Source organism: Mustela nivalis (genome assembly GCF_964662115.1).
Source record: "Mustela nivalis genome assembly, chromosome: 4".
NCBI classification, from domain to species: domain Eukaryota; kingdom Metazoa; phylum Chordata; class Mammalia; order Carnivora; family Mustelidae; genus Mustela; species Mustela nivalis.
Genome location: NC_139023.1, coordinates 70,476,726 through 70,494,227, shown reverse-complemented (window position 1 = coordinate 70,494,227; position 17,502 = coordinate 70,476,726). Strand labels below are relative to the sequence as shown.

General features: G+C 41.4%; 1 protein-coding gene across 6 annotated transcripts in view; it reads right to left on the bottom strand.

Moving 5' to 3' along the window:
• Positions 1-14,623, bottom strand: part of MGAT4D (MGAT4 family member D) — a 54,192-nt gene extending 39,569 nt beyond the window's left edge. For 5 of the 6 annotated variants that reach the window (XM_082727818.1, XM_082727820.1, XM_082727821.1 and 2 more), the window contains exon 1: positions 13,963-14,623. In XM_082727818.1, coding sequence (XP_082583944.1) covers positions 13,963-14,056 — 94 coding nt within the window. In that variant the 5' untranslated portion in view covers positions 14,057-14,623. Of the gene's footprint in view, positions 1-13,271; positions 13,328-13,962 lie in introns of those variants that run through there. The other variant, XM_082727823.1, reaches the window with a different exon arrangement.
• Positions 14,624-17,502: the final 2,879 nt, after the last annotated feature.

Below are 17,502 nucleotides of genomic sequence, written 5' to 3'. Positions count from 1 at the left end.
AGGAGGTCAGAAGAGGAATGTGGAGAATGTGCTGCCTGAGGGGAGAACTCTGGGAATGGGGGTTGGGAGGAGTGTGAGTTCAAAAGTCAAGGGAAGCAAGGACAGGTGTTCTCTTTGGAGCACTGCTGAGGGAAAGGCAAGGAGGTTTTCAAAAACATGGTGCTACACACCCAGAAGTTCTTCATTATTTTAGGGCCAACAGGGTAAATTATGAAGTTAAAAGAGAAATCTGGTTCTGCTGATCTTTTTGATAAGCTAGTTAAAGAGCCTGAACACTTCCCTACACACCAGTGTTTCTTAAACCTATTTTCTAAAAAAAACCCTCTAATTGTGGTAAATTTGAATAAAAGGGATGCGGGTGGAGGCATAACCTGAAATAGCCCACCACAGTCATGAAATCTCTCTGACGTTTCTTCAAAATATGTGCAAATTTTGCAGCCCACTTTACAGTACATATTTGTTGTTGTTGTTGTTTTGGTTTTAGGTTCGTGGAGTTTCATTTACTTATTTTTTAATTGATGTTTGGTTGACATATTAGTTTACGGTGTGCCAATGAATTGATATTTGCATATGTTATGAAACAATCACCACAATAAGCTAGTTAAGATGCAGTTGGTTTTTTTTTTTATTCAATTTTTTTCAGTGTTCCAAGATTCATTGTTTATACACCACACCCAGTGCTCCATAATACCCACCACCAGGCTCACACAACCCCCCACCCACCTCCCCTCCAAACGCTCAGTTTCTTTCTCAGAGTCCACAGTCTTTCATGGTTTGTCTCTCCCTCCAATTTCCCCCAACTAACTTCTCTCCATCTCCCGATGTCCTCCGTGTTATGTTATGTGTTACTTATGCTCCACAAGTAAGTGAAACCATATGATAATTGACTTTCTCTGCTTGATTTACTTCACTCAGCATAATCTCTTCCAGTCCCGTCCATGTTGATACAAAAGTTGGGTTTTCATCCTTTCTGATGGGAGGCATTGTATATATGGACCATATCTTCTTTATCCATTTGTCTATTGAAGGGCATCATGGTTCTTTCCAGTTTGATGACTGTGCCCACTGCTGCTATGAACACTGGAGTACAGATGGCCCTTTTCACTACATCAGTATCTTTGGAGTAAATATCCAGTAGTGCAATGGCAGGTCATAGGGTAGCTCTATTTTTAATTTCTTAAGGAATCTCCACACTGTTTTCCAAAGTGGCCGCACCAACTTGCATTCCCACCAACAGCATAGGAGGGTTCCCCTTTCTCCACATCCTCTCCAACACACGTTGTTTACTGTCTTGTTGATTTTGGCCATTCTAACTGGTGTAAGGTGGTATCTCAACATGGTTTTGATTTGAATCTCCTTGAGGACTAATGATGATGAACATTTTTTCACGTGTCTGTTAGCCATTTGCATGTCTTCTCTGGAGAAGTGTCTGTTCGTGTCTTCTGCCCATTTTTTGACGTAATTATTTGTGTTTTGGGTGTTGAATTTGAGGAGTTCTTTATAGATCTTGGGTATTAGCCCTTTGTCTGTAGTGTCATTTGCGAATATCTTCTCCCAGTCTGTGGGTTGCCTCTTTGTTAACTGTTTCCTTTGTTGTGCAGAAGCTTTTGATCTTGATGAAGTCCCAAAAGTTTATTTTCACTTTTGTTTCCTTTGCCTTTAGAGACATGTCTTGAAAGAAACTGCCTTGCCCGATGTCGAAGAGGTTACTGCCCATGTTCTCCTCCAGGATTTTGATAGATTCCTGCCTCACGTTGAGGTCTTTCATCCATTTCAAGTTTATCTTTGTGTATGGTATAAGAGAACAGTCGAGTTTCATTCTTCTACACATAGCTGTCCAATTTTTCCAGCCCCATTTATTGAAGAGACTGTCTTTTCTCTACTGTACATTTTTAACTGCTTTGTTGGAGATTATTTGACCATAGAGTTGCAGGTCCATATCTGGGCTCTCTACTCTGTTCCAGAGAATGAAAAGGGGAGAGATCACAACTAACACCAAGGAAACAGAAATAATCATCAGAAATTTTTATCAATAGTTATATGCCAATAAGTTATGCAACCTAGACAAAATGGATGCAATCCCGGAAACCTATAAACTTCCAAAACTGAATCAGGAAGAAACTGACAACCTGAATAAACCAATATCTAGTAACGAGACTAAAGCGGTGATCAAAAACCTCCCAAGAAACAAGAGCTCAGGACCTGACAGATTCCCTGGAGAATTCTACCAAACATTCAAAGAAGAAATAATATCTATTCTCCTGAAGCTGTTTCAAAAAAATAGAAACAGGGGGTGCCTGGGTGGCCCAGTGGATTAAGCCTCTGCCTTCAGCTCAGGTCATGATCCCAGAGTTCTGGGATCAAGCCCTGCATTGGGATTTCTGCTCAGCAGGGAGCCTGCTTCCTCCTACCTCTCTGCCTGCCTCTCTGCCTACTTGTGATTTCTGTCAAATAAACAAATAAAATCTTAAAAAAAAAATAGAAACAGAAGGTAAACTTCCAGACTTTTTCTATGAAGCCAGCATTACCCTAATCCCCAAACCAGGCAAAGACCCCACCGAAAAGGAGAATTTCAGACCAATATCCCTGATGAATATTGATGCCATGATTCTCCACAAGATCCGAGCTAACAGGATCCAACAGTACATTAAAAAGATTATCCACCATGACCAGGTGGGATTTATCTCTGGGATTCAAGGGTGGCTCAACATCTGCAAATCAATCAATGTGATAGAACAAATCAATAAGAGAAGAGAGAAGAACCACATGGTCCTCTCAAGTGATGTAGAAAAAGGATTTGACAAGATATAGCAACTGTTCCTGATTAAAACCCTTCAAAGTATAGGAATAGAGGGAACATTCCTCAACTTCATAAAATCTACCCACAGCGAATATCATCCTTAATGGGGAAAAGCTGACAGCCTTCCATTTGAGATCAGGAACATGACAAGGATGTCCACTCTTGCCACTGTTGTTTGACATAGTACTAGAAGTCTTAGCAACAGCAATCAGACAACAAAAAGAAATAAAAGGTATTCAAATTGGCAAAGAAGAAGTCAAACCCTCTCTCTTCACAGGTGACATGATACTTTATATGGAAAACTCAAAAGACTCCACCCCCAAACTACTAGAACTCATATAGCAATTCAGTAATGTGGCAGGATACAAAATAATGTACAGAAATCAGTCGCTTTCTCATACACTAACAATGAAAACATAGAAAGTGAAATAAGAGAATCGATTCCATTTGATATAGTACCAAGATACCTGGGACTAAACCTAACCGAAGTGGTAAAGGATCTGTACTCAAGGAACTACAGAACACTCATGAAAGAAACTGAAGAAGACACAAAAAGATGGAAGACCATTCCATGCTCATGGATCGGAAGAATAAACATTGTTAAAATGTCTACACTGCCTTCAGCAATCTATACTTTCAATGCCATCCTGATCAAAATTCCACTGACATTTTTCAAAGAGCTGGAACAAACAATCCTAAAATTTGTATGGAACCAGAAGGGCCCCTTATTGCTAAGGAAAATGTTGAAAAAGAAAAACAAAACTGGGGGCATATCATGTTGCCTGATTTCAAGCTTTACTACAAAGCTGTGATCACCAAGACAGCATGGTACTGACACAAAAAAAGAGGTAGTTGTTTTAATATAAAGATAACGAAGTCATGGTCTCCCTCCTCCCAACTTTTTTTTCAGGTGACTTTATGTATCTTGGAACAGCACTACTGGCTATCATGGGAACAGGTATTTCAATCGAGAAACGTAGCTGAAGACTATTAGGTACAACATATGTTTCAGGAAGATCATTCTGGTGCCCATACAGAAGATTGTTTCTGAAAGGCAAAACTAAAGCCAGAGAAATCACCTGTCAGGAACCTAAAGTGATAGTAGTTTCATGCGAAAGAAGATAAAAGAATAAACCAGGGCAGAAAGGATTAGGAAATAGGGGAAAATACGAAAAATATCCAAGAGCTTTTATTGAAAAGACTTTGAACTGACTTAGAGGGGATTAGAATCCCTGCTAGGTTTCCAACATGACTACAGACTTCTGCAGTCTGAGTTGGGAAAACAGGAAAATGAGCAGTGATGATGCTTATGAGACATTTACATATGTGGCAAACAGTTGGCTATGTGACTTTGAAGTTCAAGGGAGAGATTAGGGCTGGTGTTACAGATTTGAGAGCAAGAGTGAGATTCACTTATAAAATAGAGCAGGAAAATGTAGTGATAAAAACTGTCCAGGGACGCCTGGGTGGCTCAGTGGGTTAAAAACTGTCCCAGTCTCATCTCCTGCTGTGTCCTTCCTCCCTGCCTTGGTTCACACTGCCTGGGGCAGAGGGTTCAGAGTTTGAAATCCAGGAGGGTGCCTAAATGTCTGGTTTCCGGAGGGGTCTTGAATCCCTGGCCAGGGGCAGACTTGGCCCCTCTTAACAGCACTATACATCCATCTTGCTGGTTCCATTCAGCTCTCACACAGACCAGCTTGGAACACACGTGTGTCTTGCCTGAGCTACCTTACGAAGATAAGAAGCAACTAATAAACTGTAATATCCTGATATTTCTCTTCCAAACCTCAATAGATCATCCACCCCAGGATACAACAGAGGAAAGTAAACCTGCTGTTTCACTGCTCTCTAACAAGATGCTCTGTCTCTCCCGCTTGGGCTGGAGGGGACTCCACCTCTCCAGTCCTCACCCAGTGGCATGCTCCACCTCTAGGATCTGTCACAACACCTCTCCATCTCCAGCTCTGTGTCACTGAATCTTTCAAATGCAACAATTTTGTTATGATATGGAGTATCCTGCCAATAGGGACTCCCCATCCATGGGGTACACGCACAAACAAGTAGATTTGGGTTTTATGCATAGTTGGGCTTGCTGAAACAGGGCAGTGGAGGTTTAGCTGGTTAACCATTATAGAGAATCCTATCATTATGAAGTCTGCTGGCAGTCTTCCACAGTAAGCATTGTGCCCCATCCCTGTAGAAGTTCCTAGCCTGTTATGATACAGCCAGCAGAACTCAAGGCCCTACATCTCCAGTCTTCAATAGCAAGTGGGTGGTGGCTCCAGATCTGTGGTTTCCTCCCTCAACCCCCCTCCAGGGAAAGGCCAGACAAGAGTGAATGACAAGAGTGAAAAGGCACTGCTGGATCCAAGCCACAATTTAATCTGTACATAAATCACTCAGTAAGAAAAGATGGAGGACTTGCTGCTCTGAACTCATTTTTTCTCAGCAGCCTCTTGAAGGCCTCCTACTCTGGGCCCCAGAATTGGTCCAGCTGGAGCAATGACAGTTTGGTCTCCAGAACTTGTATGTGTACTGGTTGGCAGTTTGTGTTGGTCATCGCTGTCCCACAGAGCAATACTAAGAATTCTGCAGGTTCTCTACAGATGGAAAGATCTGACTATAGCAGAGATATCACCATTTGGTCAAGAATAAAAGCAATTTTCTGTTCCTTCCTGAAACACTGTGACAGAATATTCAGAATTCATTAACAATTCCAAGCAGAGCCTGAGTTTTTCTTTGGGAAAGGATGCTCTTCTCAGGGACTTCTACATCTCACCAGCCAGAACAGTTGCCTGGCCACACAATTCATTCCCTCATTCAACAAAGACTTATTAAACTAAATATTGCTACATGTCCCGGGGATACGACAATGCACAAAACAGAACTCCTGATCCCCTTGAAACTTACATCCTACTGACTGGAAAAAAAGAAGAAATAAGTGAATTACATACTCACTAATAAGTGAAATATATTTGAAGATGGTAAGTACCCAAAAAATACAAAGCGGGGGAAAAAGAGTGTTGATGGTTGGGGGAGGTTTTAATTGTGAACAGGGTGATCCAAGAAAGCTTTTCTAAGGAGATAACATGTGAGCACAGACAAGAACAAAGCAAATAAAGGACTGCAGGTAACTCTGGTACAGAGAGAAGAGCATGTGCAAAAGTCCTGAGGCAGGAGGGTGCCCATTATCTCCAGAAACAGCATGGAGACCAGTGTGGCTGAAGCAAAATGAATGACAGGGAGAACAGAAGGTGATGAAATTACGAGGCCACCTTTGTATAAGTACTGTAGCTTTGACTTTAAGCAAAATGGGAAACCAACGTAAGTCTGTAAGCACAGTATCCCATAATCTGACTTACCAGAACAGGATCCTTCTATCTCCTGTGTGAAAAACAGAGTTGGGGAAACTAAGACTGAAGAAAGGGGGTCAGGAAAGAGATGTCTGTGGCTTAGAAAAGATTGTGGGTGGGATAGTGGGTAAGGAATGGTTTAATTCTGGATATATTTTGAAGATAAAAAAGATAGGATTTGCGGACATCAAATGTGGGATATGAAAAAAAAGGAGGCAATGATATTCTGAGCAACTAGAAGAAAAGAGTACCATTTACTAAGATGGAGAAGAGGAAGGGAGCAAGTTTTGGTGTGAATATTAGGAGTCGGCTTTGAGACAGTTTTGGCATGTTTATCACACATTTCAGTAGGCAGTTCCATGTGTGGGATTAAGGGGAGAACTGACCTGGCCTGGATAGAGACATTTAGAGAGACCTGCGGTAAGATGCTGCAGATCACTAAGAGAATGAGGATGAGCACAGAAGAGTTGAGGCCCAAGGACGAAATCCTGGGGCACCCCAAGTTATATGTTGAAGAAGTCAGTAACGAAGCTAAGACAGATTAGCTCGTAAGGCAGGAGGGCACTGGGGTGTGTGTCAAGTCTTGGAAACCAAGTGAGAAAAACATGTCAAGAAGAGGAAAGGCATCAACTGTCAAGTGCTGTCGGACAGGGCAAGGAGGACGAGGACAGGGTGCGGGACATGAGACAGCAGTGTGCAGTCCCCGGGGGCCTTGATGACAGAGGTTCTGGGGGTCAGCGAAGTGAAAGCCCAGCTGGAGTGGGTTCAGGAGAAAGCGGGACCACAGGGCTTAGAGACAGGGTAGGGGGACCACTCTTTTTTTTTCAGAGTGAAAGTGGGGTGGGGGAGGGGGCAGAGGGAGAGAGAGAATCCCAAGCAGGCTCCACACCCAGCACAGAGCCCCATGTGGAGCTCAATCTCACAACCCTGAGATCATGACCTGAGCGGAAACCAAGAGTCAGACGCTTAACCCACTGAGCCACCAGATGCCCCAAGCGAATTTTAAACTGAACTGTGCTTTAATCAAATAACTGCCACTATCCCAGATAAATCTTGAATATTCATAAAGTGGATACTGTTTGAAGGTGTCAACAAACTTTAGAAGTAGATATAGTTTAACCAGTATAACCCTATGTTATTGAGGTTCCTCAGGTAACACTCTCTCAGCAAACTGAATCATGAAGTTGATACATCATGGGTGATGCAACATGGCTACACTTCCACAGTGTTCAGTCAGTCCCTCAGGGAGCAATTTGGTAAACATGAAAAGAAAGAGTTTTCTCTAGAGGAAGTAGTATTTGCAGAAACAACCATGCAAAAAAATTAAAGCATGTATTCCCTAGTCTTAGATCTGCTTCTTACCCATTTTTACTTGATTATGCTATTCAATGATATTCTATTTAAAATGTTTACATTACTTTCATAGTCACTCAGGTATTTTGTGAGGGTGAAATGTTATAAAACTATTTGCAAAGGCTTGAAATAAACAATAATTTAATGTTTTGAGCCAAGTGCGGTGGAATTGTGAAAACAAACACCATTCTATGTGTGCAATGGGCCAATATGAATTCCGCCCATAAGCAAGGGGTCAGTTAAGATCCTAATTACTACTGACCTTTGTTTCTCACAGCAAGAGTCCAATGCACTGCTATCCAGTAGAAATAAAATCTAAACCACATTTGTAATTTTAAATTTTCTAGTAACATTTTAAAAAAGTAAAAAAGGATCAAATAATTGAGAAGAATATATTTAATATTTAATTCAATATATCTGAAATATTTTTCAACATGTAATCAACATAAAAATAACTACTGGAATAGCTTACATTCTTTTTTATAGTATGTATGCTAAATCTCGTGTATGTTTTATATTACAATGCATTCTTACCAAAGAATAAAATTTTGCTTACTGGAGAAATATTTTGCACTGCTTCTGTCTTTATATTTAAATTTAAGTTTAAATTAGTTAAAACAAAATTTAAAGTTAAAATTCATTTTCTCAGTTGCACTGACCATATTTCAAGTGCTTGGCAGTCACCTAGATAGAGGCCCCCACAGTAGACAGCAGGTTCTTGGCAGCAGCTGTGGCCTTATTAGAAATGCAGTATCTCTTGGGGCACCTGTGTGGCTTAGTCGGTTAAGTGTGGACTCTTGATTTCAACTCAGGTCATGATCTCAGGGCTGTGAAATCAAGCCCTGCATTGGGCCCCAAGCCAAGCATGGAGCCTGCTTGAGATTCTTTCTCTCCCTCTCCCTCTGCTCCTCCCCACTTGCTCACACATGTGCGCTTGCTTTCTCTCTTTCTCTCTCAAAAAAAAAAAAAAAAAAAAAGAAAGAAAGAAAAAGAAAGGAAGGAAAAAAGAAAGAAAGAAATGGAGTATCGCAGGCCTCTCCCTAGATCTACTGAGAGTAACAATCTGAGCTTTCCTAAGATTCACAGGAGATTGGTATACACGTTAAAATTTGAGAAGCACTGTTATAGATCTCTTTAATTGTTTTATCTTTCTCATCATTGACTTGACCAAAGTTCAGGTCATTACTGCCTCTAGCTGCACTATTATAATTGTCTCTTAATTAGTCTCTCACCTCCAATCTACAATTAATCTTCTGAAAACACTGCTCAAAGACTTTAAACGGTTTCCTGAATGCTTACTGAATTAAGTCCAAACTACGTGCTTTAACATACAAGGTCTCATTGACAGAGCCATGACCTGACTCTTCCACACTATTTCATTCACTAAACCCCTCCAGCAATGAGAAGCATCACGGGGTATGCATTCTTTCTGCCACTTAATACTCACCATGTGTTTTTCACTGAACTATAGGACAGCTAAACACGGAGAGTCCAGTTGCCGCTCTAAATTACCTGACAAGAGATGGAGGAAGGAGCAGGTATTTAGACAACCAATTAATATAACTGTGAAAATGGAGTTATCCTCAAGTGCAACAGGCAGAGAGAGGCAGAAATGCTTACCTAGTAAGGAAGACTGAGCAGGAAGGGACAAGGAAAAAGGTTTCAGAGAAGAGGGAATATTTGAGAACTTGAAGAATGTACACAATGTTGCCCTACAGCAGAGGGCAGGGAAGGGCATTCCAAACTAAGAAAATGACAACATAAGTGCATAAATATGAAATGGTACGGCATATGGAGGGGAAAGCAAGTAACTCACTGGGGGGGTCAAAAGGAAGGAAATGAGTGGCATGAAGTTGAAGAATGGGCAGACCACTTCAGATCTATTATTCACTTATTGGTACCCAGTGTGGCTCCAAAGAAAGACTATCTGAGGCACCTGGTAGGAGATGAAGGTAAAAAGATAGAATATATTTTGGATTATTCCACTCCACGTATGCTTTGCAATAATCAAATCACACGATGAACAACGCCCTTTGAATTCCCTTTGAGCGATCCCTCTATGCATTAGGTCTTATGATGAAATATTTCAGACTTTGAAAAACATATATAAAATAGTTTGAAAGACAATAATAAAAATTAACATCCATGAATCCACTACTACCTTAGCCTTAAATATTCCATCTGTTTCCTTCCAAGATTATGTTTCCTTTCCTCCTTACTCCCAGATAAGCAGAATTCTGAATTTTGTATTAATCTTCCATTGCTTTTCTTTCAAGTTTTACCATTTGTGCATACAATTGATATTTGTTTTTAGATATTAATAAGTAATACTTATATGTATTCTTTTGTACTTCCTTCTTTTTCTTAATATATGTTTTTGCAATCCATCCATACTGATAAGTGAAGCTCTAGTCCAATCATTTCCACTACAGTTAAATGTTTCTCTGTTTTGAATATACAGTAACACATTTAGCTCTTCTACTGTTGATGAACAATTATACAAAATGCTACCAAGAACATACCAGGTCAATATATTCAAGAGTTTCCCTTGTATATATCTGGTGGTATCTTAAATATTGAACAACCTTTATGACGTGGTTACTGATCAATGACAAGAAGAGTTGGCCATAAACCATGGGGTGACACTGCACACCAGTTTCAGTCCTGACTGGCAGAACTGCTAGGACACAGGAAGTGCAGGTCACACAATGAAAGTTACTGAATGTATGCATAATCCCCATTCCCAAGGCGAGTGTGTGCAAATTCCTGCACTTCTGCATCCTCACCAAATGTCTTATCTCCTAAATGTAAAAATCTGAATGGTATGAAATGTTATAAAAGAAATGTTTTAATTTGCATTTCTTTGATTGCTAATGAAGCTAACATTTATGTTGCACTTGGCCTTAGAATCTATTTTGCTGATATTAATATAGCTACATCAACTTTCTTTTGGATTAGGTTGTTGGTATACACTTTTCCATCCCTCTTCCAACATTTCTCTATCTTTAAAATTTAAATGTATCTCTTGTAAATATCAGCACGTTTGGTTTTGTTTTTATATCCAATCAGAAAAAAACTGTTAATTTCCTTTTTGGAGTATTAACTATAATGAGTAATATTGTTATACATTATTTTAGTATCATTTTAATAGTTAGACCGGAGATTTCAATGTGAATCCTTGACTTACTACAGTCTAATACAAATTCACACATTCTCATTTTTCAACAGTGCTACAAGTTCAATACCAGTTAACTCCATTTACCCTTCTTCTATCTTATCTTGTAATTGTTGTCATGCATTGTTGTTCTAGATATACTTTAAATTCCACCAGACATTTCCATTATTGTCTTGAATGGCCCACACATGCATTCTGGACACTGCTGACTTAGAGCTACACCTGGGACTAAAAGAATAATATTTCATTATAATAGAATATATATAACTTCTTTATCCATTCATCCATTGAGGGACACACAGGTTGCTTCCACAGTTTGGCTATTATAAATAATGCCGCAATAAACATGGGAGTACAGATACCTTTTCAAGTTAGTGTTTTCACTCCCTTCATATAAATACCCAGAAGTGGAACCACTGAGTCATATGAGTAGTTCCATCTTTAATTCTTTGAGGAACCTCCATGCTGTTTTCCAGTGGCTGCACCAATTTACATTCCTACCAACAATGCATGAAGTTTCTCTTTTTCTCCACATCTTCACCAACCTCGTTATTTCTTGTCTTTTCAAAAATAGCCAACCTAACAGGTATGAGGTGGTATCTCACTGTGGTTTTGATTTTTGTTTCCCTGATGATTAGTGATGCTGACTGTCTTTTCATGTAGATGGCTTCCTATCTTCTTCAGAATAAAAGTGATAGTTCTTACTATGGTCTCCATGATCTTATCCCTTTATAACTCTTCCTTGTTCACATTAGCCTCCTAGCTGTTTCTCAAACATATCAAGCTCACTGCACCATAGGGCTTCTGTACCTGCTTTTCTCATTGCCTAGAAAACTCTTCCCCCAGATAGCCATACAGTAGTCTCCCTTATTTCATTTAGGAATAGGCATTAATATGACTTTCCTTAACCACCCTATCTAAAATAGCACTTTCTCTCCCCTGTCAACACCTGACATCATAGAGTAATATCATTCCTGTTTGTTGTTTATTTCAGAATGTAAGCTCCCTGAAAGTAAGGCTTTAAAAATTTTTTGTTGCCTAGTTCCTACAACATGAAGAAGTATTTATCAAAATCATTAATTCACTCATTCATCCAACCATGCAACAAATATTTAACATATGTATTTTATCAGGCATTTTTCCAGAAGCTGGGACACAGCAGTGAACCAAGCAGGCAAAAACAGAAAGAAAAATTCTCTGCATGGAGCTTACATATGAATAGAGCCAATTAATGAACTGTTAGTGCTATGAGCTTATAGAAACAAACAAAGGGTTACAGGCATACATAAATTTAAAAGGGGAAAGATGCCTACTAGGTTGTGGCCAAGTTTTTGTTGTTGTTATTCTTTAATAAGTAGGCTCCTTGCCCAGCATGGAGCCCAGAGTGGGGCTTGAACTCACTAGGCTGAGATCAAAATCTGAGCTGAGATCAAGAGCTGGGCACTTAATCAACTGAGCCACCCAGGCACCCCCTGGCCATCTTTCTAATAAATATAACTAAGTTTTCATTGGTAAGAATTACAGCTATGAATCAAATTTTTTAAAACCATTGGGACTATCTTTGGTGTCTTATAAAAATCGCTGCTTCCAAAACTAAATGAAGTCTGTTTTGTTGACATAAGAACATCTCAGGATTGATTTTGTAACTATTTTAGAGCTGGCTTACACAGAAACATAAACACAAAACACTGTTTTATCAGTTATTCCAAGAGTGGTGCATTTTCAAGAACAGTATCTCACATTCTGAATTTGAACATATAAATGATGGGAATATAAATGCTTCAAGGGACCAAGCTTCTCCTTTCTGGTCACAGCACAAAGTCCACAGTTTACAATAAATAATATAATAATATTAGTTTTATTAAAACGCCTTCTGACTTTACCAATCCAAACTGCCTTCCAAAATCACTTTAAAAGGGAATTTACAGCAGTAGCTCTTTCTACCCATGGGTCCTGTTCCCATGCTTTAGTAAACCACCATTTTGCACCAAAAGGGGGGGGTTTACATTTTACTTTCTAATTATGAGTAACGATTTATTTTTTGTTATAAAAACAGTAATAGTTTGTTGTCCTAAAATACATAAAAACACATTTGGATAATGTTCTTACAGAAAACCAGGAAGAGGAAAGTGTATAAAATGATTAAAGAACAGTAGTACAAACCAGATAAATTATTATATATTTCTTATCATTTGAAACAAATGGAGTAAGATGTTGATATTGTGTATACATGACAAAATTTCGTATTAATTAGAGGACTAAAGCCACTTCCAAACTCGATCCTTGACACTACCACCAAGGGCACTTTGTGTGAACCCTGGGTCATAAATGTGTTTAATAAAAATGAAAATTTAACTTAAAACAACCTAAGGACAATCCTTGAAGTCTGGCTTAAAATATATTAACTTAAAATTAGCTTAAATTCAAAATCCAACTGCACGGACGCTAAAATGTTACACTGGACCTTGGGACAAGTAGAGCTGAAAAGACAAAATGCAGCAAATCTAGTTAAATTTGGAACTCAGATAAACAGTAAGTCTTTTGGTACAAATACAGCCTGTGCAATTTTTATACTAAACGGTTTACTCACTGTTTACCCAAAGTTCAAGTTTCCCTGGGCAATCTCTACGTTTGTTTGCTACACTGGGAGCCCTAAAACAAGATGAATTAAAACGTCGGTGTGTTGCGAAGTAGTAACGCAAGCCGCATGGCTCCTCTGAGAAAGTTCAGGAGCCACACCCGTGCTCTAAATGGGTCTCCATCATCGCACCCCTCTGGCCTCGCAAAATATACTCCCGGGAGCCTTGAAATGTGGCTCAGTAACAGAACTCGAGACCCCAAAGTGGGAAGGTGTTGGCTTTGTAAGACGAGTTCTTAACTCAAGACAGGCACGTTTCTGGAAAGGATGGGGAAGAACAAGACTCGGACGGCGGGAAGTTGGGCGCAAAGTGGACCCTCGGACCTTCGCGGGGAAAGGACCCGTGGAGGCGAGACAGCGCCGGGAGCCCCCTGCCCCGGGGGCGCCGATCCGTTAGCGTGCGCGCCCGGCGGGGGTCGCTGCCACCGGAGCGGACTAAGGGCGCGCGTTACAGTCTAACCGCCGGTCGGACTGGGGCGCCGGGGCTGCATCTGCAAAACACCTCCTACGAGAGCGGGCGGCCCCCCAGGCTCTCACGTCGCCCCCTCTTCTCCCCCCCGCCCCGAGCGCCCTGGCAACCCCGCAGGCCCGAAGCCAGAGTTTCCGGGCGGGACTGGTGGTGGAGAGGCCACCCGCAGCTTACTGGTTTGAGTCATCCTGGAGATGCAGAAGCAGGAAAAGCTGAAGAGCATGACGGCGGCCAGCGCGATCAGCACGTTCACCTGCTTGGTCCTCATGGAGTTGGCCTGACTGCCCGCGGCTCGAAGCCGGGCGAGTGGAAGCTACACGCAGCGCCCCAGCGACGGAGGAGCCGCGCGCGCCGCGCCTGCGCCTCTGGAACCGCCCCCGCGCCCCCTGCCCCCTGCCCGCATCCCGCCCCTATCGCTGGGGGTCCCAGCCGCCTTTTTAGAGCCCCCTTCCGTGGCTCAGCACTTAGCATCTCGAACCTCTTGCTAGGACCGCTGGTAGTTCAATGCTATGAACTTTGGGAAAACTCTCCACTGCTTAACCTGTGATTGATGTGATGGATGCTCAGGAGCTGGCTTTATTTTCCTGTAGCTGTGACTCCCGTGCCAGACCCTAGGCTAAGCAGTTTGTACATACTATCTCGGTAAATCCTCCAACATCCCAATTTTTTAAAGGCAAGATAAGAATAGTTCTAATATGCTATTGTTCTCTTCATTTTATCTTGAAAAAATAGGAACTATTGTGAAATGGAGCAGTTTGCTACAGGACAAACAGCTGGACGTGGTTTCTCCACAAATCGTGTACATAGAGAAGTTTATAAATAAAATATGATAAGAAGGTCCTAAATAAAATATGTATCTTTAGCTTTAAATGAAAACCATCAAATGCCCAAATAACTTAGGGGGCTTAGATTTTTGTGTGGGAAATGACCAATATCAGACATTCAGCTTAATCCCTTTATCTTTTATGCTTTGGTACATCCTCCCCCAGGAAAGGAGCGGGAAATCAACATTTGTGAAGGAAAGAAATTATATATAAGATGCGTAGTGCAAGGGAGACTTGCTAAGTAAGCTAGGCCAAGTTCAAGGTATCCGTTTCTCAGCCCCTTAAAAACCAAGTCTGGGAAATACTAGGGGAAAATTAGAGGGTGCCTGGGTGGCTCAGTGGGTTAATCCTCTGCCTTTGGCTCAGGTCATGCATGTCTGAGAGTCCTGTGCATCTGGCTCTCTGCTCAGCAAGGAGCCTGCTTCCCCCTTTCTCTACCTGCCTTTCTGCCTACTTGCAATATCTCTCTGTCAAATAAAATCTTAAAAAAAAAAAAAAAAAGGAAAGGAAAGAAAATTAGTAGGTTGAGACTCTCTTTGGGGTCCTTGAACTGTGTTTTGCTATTTAGGTTGTCCCAGCTGATCAATCTTCTTACTGGCTGGGTCTGGTAAAATGTGTTCTTCAAACCAGCACTACACCACTGGCTGAGCTAGTTTCTGGCTCCTCGAAAGAGAAAAAAGATTTGAACACATGCCAACCTGAGGATGCCTTTATAAGCTGTATTTTCTCCTGTGCTGATGGCAGGAGTTGTGACCTTCCATTGAGCAGTTACCCAGTCGGATCCCAGGATTGGAAGCCAATCCTCAACTCTATTCTCCTCATCCCATTGGCTAAGCTCCTCTGGAAGCCACAGGGCCGGGAAGTTCTCTGTAGTGAACTAGACCTTCCAACCTGCCTTGAAGGGGAGAGGGGCGTGGAGCTGGGTGGAGAAAGACTAACCTGGGGGAAGAAGCTCATCAGCGCAGGAATCTCCAAATTCAGTATCTCACAATCCTTTTACTTGGTCTCCAGTTTCACACTTTTAGCTTTGTGTTGAAAAACAACATCAGAATCCACTAGCAGTATACCATGAAAGCTTTTAGTCCTTTTTAAAGTAGGGGTCCTCAACAAAAAGATGACATGAATAATACCTGTTCTAGGTTGCTGAGTTAAATATGCCAATTAGCATATTCCTTGTCATTATGTAACACTCAATACATTTTGGTTCTCTACTGCTGCTCGTCAGAAACGGTATTAATTTTCTCACTAATTCTGATTATTTTTTTCCCCCACAGAGCAGTGGAGAACTGTCCCATAGTCTATGGCATTTAACTACCATTAATTATTTTTTCTCGATTATTATTTTGAGCAGACCGCCTGCTTAAAATCCTCCAGCAACTCTGTTAAAAGTGAAAAGTGTTGGCATGGGGTCCAGACCCTTACACAGTCTGATTCCATCTACCTTTCCAGCTACCCTCCCTATTCCAGCTGTGTACTTGCCTCTAATGTAGTACTCACAAGGTCTACTCCACTCAAACTCACCAAATACCATGTTTTCAAGATTCAGAAAAGCACTTTGCTCTCACATCTTAATTTTTTTAAGGTTATTTATTTATTTATTTGACAGAGATCACAAGTAGTTAGAGAGGCAGGCAGTAGTTAGAGAGGGAGAAGGAAGCAGGCTCCCTGCTGAGCCGAGAGCCTGATGTGGGACTCGATCCCAGGACCCCGAGATCATGACCTGAGCCTGTCGCTCTCGGCCCGCAAGAACGACTCGGAGACTCACGTAGTGGCGAACCTTCTTCTTTAATCGCTTTTTTTTCCTCTCCCTTTTACCCTCGGCGCATGCGTTTTTATATAGGCAGTGTTACCCAATCACAATGCAGTGCTCATGCACCTCCTGCCAGAGTGGACCTAAATGAACAGCCAATCATATTCAGTCCCTTACGGCTCTTAGAGTAGGCCTCCTGTACCGGCTCCCGACAGAGCCGAAGGCAGTGGCTTAACCCACTGAGCCACCCAGGCGCCCCCATCTTAATGTTTTTGAAATCAGCATGTGTCTTCTAATTTTTCCATTTTATATAATTATTTTTTTTTCTTTTGTCTTTTTTCCAAAGAAAGGAAAAACCAAAATCTTGATAATCAGGGGTGCCTGGGTGGCTCAGTCAGTTAAGCATCTGCCTTTGGCTCAGGTCATGATCCTGGGGTCCTGGGATAGAGTCCTGCATCCCCTGAGCGGGAAGTCCGATTCTCCCTCTCCCTCTGCCCTTTCCCCCCTGCTCTCTCTAGCTCAAATAAATAAATAAATAAAATCTTTTAAAAACCCTATGATATGGGGCGCCTGGGTGGCTCAGTGGGTTAAGCCTCTGCCTTCAGCTCAGGTCATGATCTCAGACTCCTGGGATTGAGCCCCGCATTGGAATCTCTGCTCGGCAGGGAGCCTGCTTCCCCACCTCTCTCTGCCTGCCTCTCTGCCTACTTGTGAGCTGTCTGTCAAATAAATAAAATCTTTTTTTTAAAAAAAACCCATGATAACTGGAAGAGATTATGCTAAGTGAAATAAGTCAAGCAGAGAGAGTCAATTATTTGTGGAACATAAGAAATAACACGGAGGACATGGGGATATGGAGAAGAGAAGGGAGTTGAGGGAAACTGGAAGGGGAGGTGAACCATGAAAGACTATGGACTCTGAAAAACAACCTGAGGGTTTAAAAGGAGGGGAGGGAGTTGGGGGAGCCAGGTGGTGGGTATTAGTGAGGGCATGGATTGCATGGAGCACTGGGTGTGGTGCAAAAACAATGAATTTTGTTACTTTGAAAAGAAATTTTTTTAAAAAAGTAAAAAAAAACAAACAAACCATGATAATCAGTCAATGGTTTGTCTATGAGTCAGAACACATGATAGTCACTCA